The sequence below is a fragment of the Vigna unguiculata genome, chromosome 8 (assembly GCF_037176805.1).
Source record: "Vigna unguiculata cultivar grain cowpea cultivar isolate G323 ecotype 2 chromosome 8, ASM3717680v1, whole genome shotgun sequence".
Classification (NCBI taxonomy): Eukaryota; Viridiplantae; Streptophyta; class Magnoliopsida; order Fabales; family Fabaceae; genus Vigna; species Vigna unguiculata.
In genome coordinates, this window is record NC_140799.1 from 1,214,885 (window position 1) to 1,227,117 (window position 12,233).

Consider the following 12,233-nt stretch of genomic DNA (forward strand, 5'->3'; position numbering starts at 1 on the left):
AAAATTAGTGTAGTTCAGTCCAAAAATAGTGCAGTTTAGTTCTGACGTAGTGCAGTTCATAAAACAGTTCAGTTTATAATAGTTCAGTTCAATTTATATTATAGTGCAGTGCAGTTCAGTGCAGTGCAGTTCAGTCCAGTTTATTTTTAAGAATAACATTTCAGTTCAGTTCATCTGAATTGTTTTCCAGTTCAGTGCAATTCATGCAAACAGTTTTTTAGTTCAGTGCAGTTTTTGGTAGTGCAGTGCAGTTTGGTTTATTTTGCCCAGCCCTACTATTAAGAATAAATTGAATTTAAATCTATTCTTTCTCATAATTGAAAATTATCTTCAGTTATATATATTCATTCAAATTATTTAATATTCTAGAATGAGAATAAATATTATATATTTACTGAAATGGACAATTCAGTGAAGAGAGCATTGTAATCCTCCAAGGTTAGTGTTTTGTTTTTTTTTGTTTTATCATGTAAAATTCCACTTTAGACAGTATTTAACGGCAGAAAAGTAGAAAGTGAATAACCGAATAGAGGGTAGAAGAGTAATTTGCACCTCACTATCTCAGTATATATACATTCAGTTCTTTGCTTTCACATTTTTCTAAAAAGAATCTCTTATCTTCTTGTTCCCTTCTTCCATTCCTCTTTATCTATTCCAACCTCGATTTCCTATTTCGTTCAGTTTTTTCTTTTTTTGGTCGGAAACTCTTCACTACGATCTTATCCACCATGATCCATGATTAATTTAATCTAATTTAATTATATTTGTTTCTGTGGTTTCTGTTCTCGTCGGATTGAAGAAAATCGCGAGCGGTGATCGATCGCGATTGTGTTGTGTAGTGTTGTCCTAAGGGACCTGCATATCTTCTATTCCAGGTCTGAATTAAACTTTTTTTTGTCCTTCTTAATTAACAGCTAATTGTAATAATTGCATGATAAGAAGTGAAGTTTCGAACAAAATATCATGGAAGAATTATCAGTTGGGTTAAGGTCTTGTAATTGCAATTAATTTCCCCTAATTTAGAATCGTTATAATATTAATATTAATATAATTCGGTTATAACCTTGTTGTGATATAATTAACGCATGTAGATGATGTGTGTAGGACCAGTTGAATAGGTTTGGAGAATGAATTCTGTGCAAGGACCAGTTGTGTGCCCTTCAATCCGTGCCAAGCAGGTAGCCGTCTGCAGCATTCCGATGATCGGAGCGGTGAAAATGAACGATAGACGCATTAGAAGTGAATTTTGGGGTCTCAGTGGCGTTAAGGCTAAACCTGGTTTTCTTTCTTGCCGTATAAACACGGCAAAGTGCAAGACTGTGCATTGTAGTTTTAACTCACCTTCGAATGACAGTGGAAGTACCGCCGGTAATTTCAATGAAAATGATGAAGACTACGTCACCTCCAGTGTGATTGAAGCTGGTATGTTTGACTTACGACCATTTCTATCTATATCAGTAAATTGCTTAATAACTTTTTATTTTATTCCTATTAATACTTTTTTGGGTTTGATATTCATTTTGATCATGTAAACTATTTTTTTCCTATCAATCTTTATATCACTGTAAATTTTCATGTGGGTGTTTCTTATATTGCAGGATATTCATTTTAATTCCAGATAAAGTTTTGGCCGATTGTCTAATTTGTGTTAGTCACGTTATTGGTATGAACTAAAATGAAATTTAAAAAAATTGTGAGAGTTAAACCAGGAACTTTTATAGGAGGACTAAAATGAAAAAAAAAACTCATTATAAGGACTAAAATGTTATTTAGGCCAAAATAAAAAAAATATTACATTATGCATTAGTTTGTCCACTTGTTTCAAATTGGCACGATCAATATTGCGATAAGCTGATATTATCAATGTAGTGCATTGTTTCTAGATAGCATGGTTAGATGAATGATACTAGTATTGAAGTATACCTTAACTAAAAGGTGGGTTTGGGCTGACTGAATGTCTATAATGCCAGTGCAAGAAGCTCTGGCAAACAGTGTCTCCTCCCCATTTAGCTCTTATGAAATACATTTGTTCTGTGATTTTGTTGACTAGTTGAGGTGAAGAGTGGATCAGATGGTTTCATAATCAAAATGAGGGATGGTAGACATTTAAGATGCGTCCATAACAATCCTCAGGGAGGACATCTTCCAGATTATGCACCACATCCTGCTATTGTACTGAAGATGGAAGATGGGACGGGCCTACTTCTCCCCATAATTGTTTGTATGTCTTTCGTATTCCCTATAAGTTTTTACTATTGTTGTTATTGTGGAAATTAGTTCTTGGATTTCATTATGTATCCATACTGTTGTAAGTTTCTGAAATGTCTTTATTTGCAGTGGAGATGCCCAGCGTCTTGCTAATGGCAGCCATACGCAATGTTCCCATAGTATGTTATTTCCGTCAGTTGACTGACCCTTACACATCTGAATACTTCTTCTTTTCTTTGTTCTTCCAAAGATGTGCAATTAATCAAATAATTTATCCAAAAGATTTTGCATTTATGTAATATGGCCCATCGATACTAACTATCTAGCTGCTGTATCAGGCTAGACCTACTTTATATCAAGTAGTAAAGGAGATGATTGACAAGATGGGTTATGAGGTATGATTCTTTTTATCATTATACTTACGTATGATCCTGATTGTATTGTGTTCTTTCCACTAGATTCTACTTGAAATTAAGAATCAACTTGTGTCATTTCCTGCTTCTACAGGTTAAACTTGTCAGAGTTACCAGGAGAGTTCATGAGGCATACTTTGCCCAGTTATATCTTACTAAGGCATTTACTTTTTACTCTTTCCTCTTCTCCCCAACTAAAAAATGAACAAAAGCTCCCAATGTTATATGATGGTTATATTATATTTGGTATAGGTTGGAAATCCTGCAGAATGTGTAAGCTTTGATCTAAGGCCTTCAGACGCTATCAATATTGCAGTAAGATGCAAGGTATAGTCGTAAACTCAGTGTCTGAATAATCTCCTGCATCACATTGCATTTTATTGGTTTGGTTTGTAGTTGTTCACCCCTCCTGCCCCCTGCTGATATTTTGGAAAAAATTAGTGGTTGCAGGATTTTTTTTCGACATTTTTATTATATATAAGGTTAGTGCTGGAGACAGTTTTGTACCCTTTGGATTCACTATTGTATTGTTTTCACTGAGTTCATAAAGTAAGGTTAAATCATAGAATACTTTAAATACAACAGAACTTGTCACTCCAGAGTCATAGACTCCTACAGTAAAGAGTTCTGTCCAAACTACTAGGATGCAAATATGCATGTGTTCAATTATGTCTTAAACTGCTAACATGATTAACTAGCAGAAACACTGGTCTGCCTTTTTGTCTGCATTTCTATTGCCTTAAATTTGCTATATATTATAGTAATTCAACGTTATTTGTCTCTTTAACCTAGACTGTGGTGGAAAAATTATGAATCTACATTCAAATTTTGCATCACATACAGAAAAAAACCTCTCCAAGAATAAGTCTCTTTAACCTTAAATTTGCTATTGCCTTAAATTTGCTATATATTATAGTAATTCAACGTTATTTGTCTCTTTAACCTAGACTGTGGTGGAAAAATTATGAATCTACATTCAAATTTTGCATCACATACAGAAAAAAACCTCTCCAAGAATAAGTAAAATAATTTGAGAACAATATTTACAGTAACAAAATCAAATAGTAAAAAGCAGAACAAATAACATGGACAATTACTGATTTTGTAGGTTACTCTATTACTTTTGTGGAGAATCTTTGTTCTAAGTTCTACAATCTACCCTCTGCCATTTACTAATAAACATAATTCATAAAAACTGGTGTCGGAAGAAAAACTTAAGTCTTTTTTGGCCTTCAAATAAAAAATGTGTGGAGAAATTTTAAATTTTGTTGAACCAAGAAAATTTATTAGAGAAACAAATGAAAATAAGAGAAAGGCACCAATGAGAAGAGAAAGATGGTTGAGCGAAAAGAGAGAGATGACAGATATAAAATAAAAAAAGATGATTGAGCTTACAAGATATGAGAGATATAAAACACAGACAGACTGTTTTTTAATACACTAATAAGCCGCTCTGCAGTTACATCTAATTAAAATTTTGTTTGTCAAATTTTACAATTAAAGTGTATCAAAATTATTTATTTTTAGTGGTGAGCTTCTACATTTACGAAATAATTAGAGGTAAAAAGGTTCTACATAGTGTACACCAAAAGCTGGGTATTTATATATATATATATTTATATATTGTTATAGAGTTATAAATTATACATAAATAATTGCTACTGACAGTTATTAAACCTGTTTAATATGTAATTACTTTTATTTTCTGTTAACAACTGCCATAACTGCCCCGAAATCTCAGTTCCTGTTAGAGACTATTTTATCAAATCCCAAAGTTCTAGTTTGATATCCTTGGAACCACTGTTGGATTGTTTTGATTGAAGGCCAAATCCAAGGGACTATCATAGATTTCACTAGTTTACATCTGTTGTAGGTTCCAATACAAGTCAACAAGTACCTGGCATACAGTGATGGTATGAGAGTAGTTGAATCGGGCAAATTGTCAACACAGCTTCCTGGTATGGATGGCCGATTATTCACTGAAATGGACAGGTAAGTTTGTGGAAAATATACAATACTTATAAGGCTATATAACTTGTCTGTAGTTGTGTAGTCTCTGTTCATGGTAACTTTTATTTATAAAAAATATAAATCTTGGAATAAGTCTCTTCATCATCAGTACTTCTTCCATTGTGATAAAACATCTTCTCACTAAAAGGGGACATAATTGCAGGCCAAGTGGTCAACCTTGTGTTGAGACAACCGAGTTCAATCTTTTAAACAACATGTTGAAAGCTGTTGTTGAAGAGCGCTATAAAGATGCTGGTAATAATTGTTATTATTGTTTCTTTAATCTATTTTTTTTTTTGTGATTTTGAGATATATCTTTTTAATGTATGACGCATGACAAAAGTTCTTGGACGTTGTATGTGATTGATGATAGTGGCAGCCAACATGTCCCTAGTCAATGGTATTGGTTTGATATTTTTGCCCTTAGTAGCTGGAGTGGCATCAGCTTGTTAATTTTTCTCTTGGTTGAGGATCCTCTCATGTTAATGTTCTTAAAATCAAGACTTTTTCTTATCAGTTACACAAGTGGTTCCTAATTCTTTATTCTCATCACCATTAGGTAGTCTGTAAGCATCTGGTATCATCCATCAGTTTTAGTCAAAACAAGTTTGTATGCCATATCACCAGAGCATGCTTTTGCTGAGCATTTATAGGTTTAATTTTTACCTGTATTTTTATTTTTATATACTTTTGAAGCTTAACATGATTTTGGAATCAATATTACATCTATTATTGACTACTATAGTATTAATTGTACGCCTCTGATGTTACTTACACATCTCATGTTTTATACGCAACCCCAGCTTTGTTCAGGGACAAACTTAATCAACTTAGGGCGGGGAAAAACACGAATAACAGGTTTGAAGCTCTTATATGACACGACAAGTTAATATTCTGTGAAAGAATTCCATGCCCGAGTCATTTAAACCCAATCCAGAACCGTCTTTTGGCCTTTTTGTTCTGTTGTACAGCTTTAATGAACGTTGACAACTTTTGTTTTGTTGCAGGTTCTGAATGCTTTAATTGTAAATACAATCTTATATTAGAATGGCGATGGGGTTCTGGTACAGCTGAGAGCTGATTGCGGTCATGTCTCTCCCTTCCTCGGTCTATAAATGCTTACATTTTCTGTGAATAATTTGTAAATATTCCTAAACATTATAATGTTAATGCAATCACGTGCAACTTTTCACTACTTTTCAGAGACTTGTTTCAATCCTCAAAAGATGTTAATATGTAATGTGGTTTTTTATCAGTATGTGACTGATTGATGTGTTTCGCCGTGTTATTAAAATACTTGGGTTGGTTAGATAAATTAGTGTAAACATATTACTCAGTTCCCAGTTAAATATACATTTTGGTATATTTAGTGCAGCTAATCCTTCCAAAGAAGGAAATCGTCTAATATATGGACGATTTTTCGACAACTTTACAGTATATTAGAAACAGAATATTATATATAGTGTTCTTTTCTTTCTAGAAAGAGCAAGCCAAGTGCCTTACGGTTGAAGGAAAGTCCATGGTCACAACTTGCGCGACGATTGGTAAAACCAAAATGTTTATTAATAATATTAATACTATCTTTACTTGGACTTGAAAACACCTAAAAAGGAATCATTGCGTGAATACATAAGATTATGATTACAATTTCTTATAATAGAATAATTGGACCGGGCTTTCCGTTCATTTGAAAAATCATATTACACAGATTATATAAAAATGATTACAAACACTTAATGAAAGTCAATCTCGATCATACAATGATAGGTGATGAAATAAAAATCATTAGTGAACCATAAAAATGAAAAAAAATAAAGTTGACGAGGAAGGCGTAGATAGATAGCATAGCACCAAACAACCAACCACCACCGCACCGACGGCCAATTCCCGCCAAAGTTAGAGATAACAATAATGGTGGATTGACCTGAAAACAAGGCAAGGTGGCTAATAATGCAACACTGGTAGGACCCCCTAAATGAAAAACCATATCATGTGAGATTCCTGTGTTGTGTCTTTATAATATAAAATAATATCATTTTTATTTTATATAAAAAAAGTGTAAACAGTAATTTAGTTTTTATAGTTGTATTTTTATTCATTTTGGTTATTGTATCTGTTTTTTATGTTAATATTATGGTTAAATATGTTTTTGGTCCCTTAATTTTCGGTAAAAATTGGAATTAGTCCATCTTCAAAATTTTAGTCCAATTTAGTCCTTTAACTTCTGAAATATGTGAATTTAGTCCTTTTAACGAGATTTTGTTAAGTTTATTTAAAGTTTTAAACATTTTTCTTCATAGTATTTGAGTTGTTTACATCATTTAATACGTTTTTGCTTAAATGTTAGTTAAGAAATTATCATAAAATACAAACTAAATTAGACTAAAATTTTAAAGAGGAACTAATTCTCCAATTTTCAGTGAGAGTTAAAAGATAAAAAACATATTTAACTCTTAATATTATTTAAGAATGTAACATGTCAAATTTAAGTTTATCACGTGATATAATCTGGTCATTTTATTTTAAATTTTGACATTTGATATCTTCTAAATAAAAAATTATCAAATTTTTACGCAAATTTGAATTTAAATATATGATAATTTCAAATGGTATCAATTTAATAAAAATAGCCACATTAATTTTTTTTTGACAAAAATAAATACGCATTATGTTTTTTTTTCCTCGAGTAAAAAAGAAAATATAAAATTAAAATTGTTTATTTTATTATACACAATAAATACAACAATTTAAAAAAAAATTAAAATAACAAATTATATTTATTAATGCAAAATTAAAAACGAGTTATATGGTGTTGGGCTCAATATATTATTATTGGAATCACGAGGTATCCGAATCCCAAAAGAATTGACCATGTAAAACAAGAAAAAGATTATGTCAATAACTTGTAGATTTAAACTCTCTCATTGCTTTGAAGTGATCCAAAACTAAACACTTCTTACATTGAAACGCCATCTCCCATCTTAAATTTGTTATTTTGTATCATATATCAAAACGTCACTGCCAAATAACATTTATAATATCCATTATTAGATTTCTTTACATTAATTATCTATCACTAAAATATCTTCAATAAGCTAAATTATATTTTTTTTGTTGGATTTTATCATTAAAGCCCTAAAGCATATAATAATATAATAATTTATTTAAGTGAGGAGTCTCATGGAGAAATGATTGAGTGCAGAAACATTTAAATAATAAAATTGTATGAATTTGACTCTGTGGCTGGCTGAGAAGGCAGCAACCTTCTCTGACTTTAAATTTACAGTTTGTGAAACATTTTTATCTTCTCTTCAATTTCTCTCTCTCTCTTTCTCCTCTGCCGACATCTTCTATCTATCTTAAACGAACTTCTGTCCAATACAATAAAACATCATAATTATCGTAATCTTTTCGGTTTTCGGTTCTGCCTTAGGTTTCTGTTCCACTGAATTGGTTTTGGTTTTATCTGTTGGGGCCTTCATTTTCATGTTTTCTTTCAACCACAAAACATCTTTCGTATTCATCTAACAGTCTTCACATGTCAGGGCCGCTTGATCGGTTCGCACGTCCCTGTGAGTACCAGTATCTTCGTTTTTTTTCTTTTCACAATTTTCTCAATTCAACGCAAAAATCACATCTTTACGGATTCGATCATCTTGTTTTTTTTTTTTTTATCTGGGTCACCAAATGAACTTCAATTATGGTTTAGTTAAGCTGAATTTAATTCAGTACTAATCCAATAGTGCATGCATAGATTTCGCAATTGAGTAGTACTGTAGTGGTTTGATAATCGATCTCTTCGGATTTGGCTTTAATGAAGAATTTAAAGCTTACTAATTTGTGAGTTTGGGTCAAATTATGAGCTTTTGGAATGTAATTGGAATGAATTGTGGTGAAACTTTGCTTGATAGGCTTTGAGGGGTTTTCTGGTCACGATGAAAGGAGGGAGAGGAGATCCGATTTTGAGAATTCAGAGGATGATCGGAGAACAAGAATTGGCAGTTTGAAAAAGAAAGCAATCAATGCTTCAAGCAAGTTCAGACATTCTCTTAGGAAGAAGAGCAGCAGAAGGAAGAGCGCAAGCCGAAGCAATTCGGTTTCCATTGAGGATGTTCGAGATGTTAAGGAGCTCCAAGCAGTGGATGCTTTTCGACAGGCACTTATGTCAGAAAACTTGTTGCCATCAAGACATGATGACTATCATATGTTACTAAGGTTACTGCCCCTTATCACTTATATTGTTAATTTGTTATGCCTTCAGTAACTACAACTCATCTATAACAGATTGGTTTTAACCATGGCCTTCATTATTTCAAACTACACAAAAAGGTCATGACATTTTGATTATGGCATATGTTGTTTGCATAAAATGGTGTCTTTGCACATTCATAGTAGCATGCTTCTAACACAGATAACTTGTTTGCCTCTTGGAGTATAATATATAACTTGAGTTGACTGATGCTGTTGCAGATTCTTGAAAGCAAGGAAATTTGATATTGAGAAAGCAAAGCACATGTGGGCCAACATGATCCAATGGAGGAAAGAGTATGGTACTGATACGATTATGGAGGTGAGTCATTTGAATTGAAAAATATATTTAACTTATTTGGTTTTCATCTTGGTTGATCATGTTTGGTTTGATCAACTTTACATTTTTTGTTTTCTGAATTCATTGTTAATGCTATCAATATTTCTGGTGTCCTGTCTTTATCTTTAGGATTTTGAATTCAGTGAGTTGACTGAAGTCCTGCAGTACTATCCACATGGTTATCATGGGGTGGATAAGGATGGAAGACCTGTTTATATTGAAAGGTTAGGCAAAGTTGATCCCTGTAAGCTTATGCAAGTGACTACCATAGAAAGGTATTTGAGATACCATGTGCAGGGTTTTGAGCAAACGTTTGCTGTTAAGTTTCCTGCATGCTCTATTGCTGCAAAGAGACATATAGATTCAAGTACAACCATTTTGGACGTTCATGGTGTGGTAGGTTGTTTGTCTTAAATGGTCTGCAAAGTTTCCTTCCACTATTTTAATTTATTGTAGTCGATAATCACTGTGGTTACTATGCTGCTTTATGCTTCCAGGGTTTCAAAAACCTAACCAAATCTGCACGGGAACTCATCATGCGGCTGCAGAAAATTGATGGCGATTACTATCCCGAAGTATGCAACTTTAGTCATAACTATTTCTCTTGGTGGTTTTCAATTCTTGAGGGTTTCTGAACTTGTTATGCTGCTATCTCTTCTGTTCTAATCTATACAAGTTTCTGTGCAGACATTATGTCAAATGTATATAATCAATGCTGGTCCTGGTTTTAAGCTGCTTTGGAACACAGTGAAATCCTTTCTTGATCCCAAAACTACTTCAAAGATAAATGTACGTGTTAATTAATGTGATCTTTTATTCGTTCTGTTTTACAATTTTATAGGATTTCAAAGACTAATCATCTTTTACAGTTACCAAAGATAGTCTTATTGGTACAGTTTTAACTGATACTTCAATGTTCCATTAGGTTCTTGGAAACAAGTTCCAGAACAAATTACTTGAGATTATTGATGCGAGGTAACTATTCAGTAGTTTTTGTAAATGATGTACTTGTCAATCAACTTGTATAGTTATTTGGAAATTCTGACTATCTGTGTGTTTTTCCAGTGAGCTGCCAGAATTTCTAGGTGGTAGTTGCACTTGTACAGATCAAGGTGGTTGTATGAGGTCTGATAAGGGTCCATGGCAGGATCCAAATATTTTAAAGGTTTTCTACCTATCATTTAATATTTAGACTCTGCTTTTCACGAAATGTTTATTATGCTTCTGTGACTCAGCTAGAACAGTTGTGTGCATGCAGATGGTTCTCAGTGGCGAAGTGCAATGTTCAAGGCAAATAGTAACGGTTTCTAACGATGAGGGCACCATTATAGAATGTGACAAGGCATGCTTTCCAATGGTATAGCCATTTCAGACACTTCATGAATGAAAACTTTCAGATTTTATACTTCTATCAGCTCTTTGTATGTTTATTCATCCATCCATTCTTAGACACTTCATGAATGAGAGAACATTTTATGATTCTTATCAACTCTTTGTTTTGGATCTTGTTAGCCAATAAGAAGTAGTGATACATCAACTGCAGAATCAGGATCTGAAGTTGAAGACATCACTTCTCCCAAAGCAAGTGGAAATTATACAAACCCTAGACTAACTCCTGTTCATGAAGAAGTAAGTCATCCTGAAATTGATATTGTTGCAAAAAGAAACAAAAGATGGAAAAATGTTGCAGTAACTGAAATACAACTGCTTTGATGTTTTCCCAGGCAAGACTGATTGGTAAGGCTAATCTCTCTGGCGGTTTCTCTGAGTTTGATGAGTTTATTCCCATGGTTGACAAGGCCGTTGACCTCGGATGGAAGGAGAAACAAGTGACAACTCAAAACTCGAAAAGTTCAACAGGTTAGAGACTTGATGCATATTCCCTGAAGTTGTTGACTCTGATATGCTCCTATTTTAACTGGCTTTCTCACATTTTTTTGAAGCCTTACGGAATGGAGTAAAACAGAAACATATTCTTTGCAAATTCAAAATATTTACTGTTGTGCTTAACACATGTAATGTATTTGTTGCAGAAAATTTCCTTCTGAGGACTGGAAAATCTGGTGGAAAGTGTGCACATATCTGGATTGTTATTGTGGGCTTCTTTGTTGCCATCTTTACTCTTGTTCGTTCACTAGCATTTCAAGTGACTAAGAGAATAAAGGACACTGAATCTGATTCTACCAAAAACACACCTAACATGACCGTTGATTCAATAGCCAAGGAAGAATCTCGTCCCCCATCTCCTGTTCCTAGATTAACAAAGACAGAACTTGTGTCATCTGCTTTGAAACGCCTTGGTGAGCTCGAAGAGAAGGTTGACATGCTACAGTCAAAACCAAATGTGATGCCATATGAGAAAGAGGAGCTGCTGAATGCTGCTGTTTATCGTGTGGATGCATTGGAAGCAGAACTGATTGCTACAAAGAAGGTAAAACAACTACTATTCTTTATTCAAGTCTCAATTTTTAAGAAAAAGGTTTGCATGCTTGACTATTGTGAATGTGAACTTGTGTATAAGTTGAGTCTCTGTATGACTATTATCTTTTGAGGGTGCTAATGTGTATTGGAAGTCTCACATCGATTAGAGATAAAGTTAATTTACAATACTATTCCTAAACAGGCTTTATACGAAGCATTGATCAGACAAGAAGAACTTCTGGCATATATAGATCGTCAGGAAAGAAGTAAATTCGCGGTATGTAAACAAATTTGCATTTTTTATGGTAATTGTTACTATCTTGATTCGGAACTCTTAAAAAAGTTAGTTCAATCTTTTTGTGGCAGAAAAAGAAGTTTTGCTGGTGAAGAGATAACTGTACAGAACGGAGCTGTTTGGCAGATTGATGGAGATATATATATATATATATATATATATATATATATATATATATATATATATATATTACTTTTTTTCCTGTTTGTATATTTTACCTGCACAGTACTTTTATCTTCAATATGGCTTGTTGTCTGTTTTCATCACAAAATTCTTATATCATGGAATTCTTCTTACA

General features: G+C 33.1%; 2 protein-coding genes across 3 annotated transcripts; both read left to right on the forward strand.

Moving 5' to 3' along the window:
- The first annotated feature begins 599 nt into the window (after positions 1–599).
- BBD1 (bifunctional nuclease in basal defense response 1) lies at positions 600–5,826 on the forward strand. 2 transcript variants are annotated; one of them, XM_028084448.2, is made up of 11 exons: positions 600–875; positions 1,105–1,422; positions 2,051–2,221; positions 2,338–2,387; positions 2,547–2,603; positions 2,716–2,781; positions 2,874–2,948; positions 4,495–4,613; positions 4,795–4,886; positions 5,435–5,489; positions 5,639–5,826. In XM_028084448.2, the coding sequence occupies exons 2-11, from the start codon at positions 1,128–1,130 to the stop codon at positions 5,643–5,645; spliced, it is 987 nt and encodes a 328-aa protein (XP_027940249.1). In that variant the 5' UTR covers positions 600–875; positions 1,105–1,127; the 3' UTR covers positions 5,646–5,826. The 2 variants fall into 2 exon arrangements, with proteins under 2 accessions (XP_027940249.1, XP_027940250.1); XM_028084449.2 differs by having other exon boundaries at positions 1,111–1,422.
- A 2,077-nt stretch (positions 5,827–7,903) lies between these two features.
- On the forward strand, positions 7,904–12,233 carry LOC114194704 (phosphatidylinositol/phosphatidylcholine transfer protein SFH8-like). Its single transcript, XM_028085075.2, has 14 exons — positions 7,904–8,203; positions 8,543–8,846; positions 9,102–9,201; positions 9,349–9,615; positions 9,717–9,794; positions 9,907–10,008; positions 10,145–10,194; positions 10,285–10,384; positions 10,478–10,576; positions 10,732–10,848; positions 10,944–11,079; positions 11,253–11,650; positions 11,843–11,917; positions 12,007–12,233. Exons 1-14 carry the CDS (start codon positions 8,170–8,172, stop codon positions 12,025–12,027), a joined length of 1,881 nt encoding a protein of 626 aa, XP_027940876.1. The 5' UTR covers positions 7,904–8,169; the 3' UTR covers positions 12,028–12,233.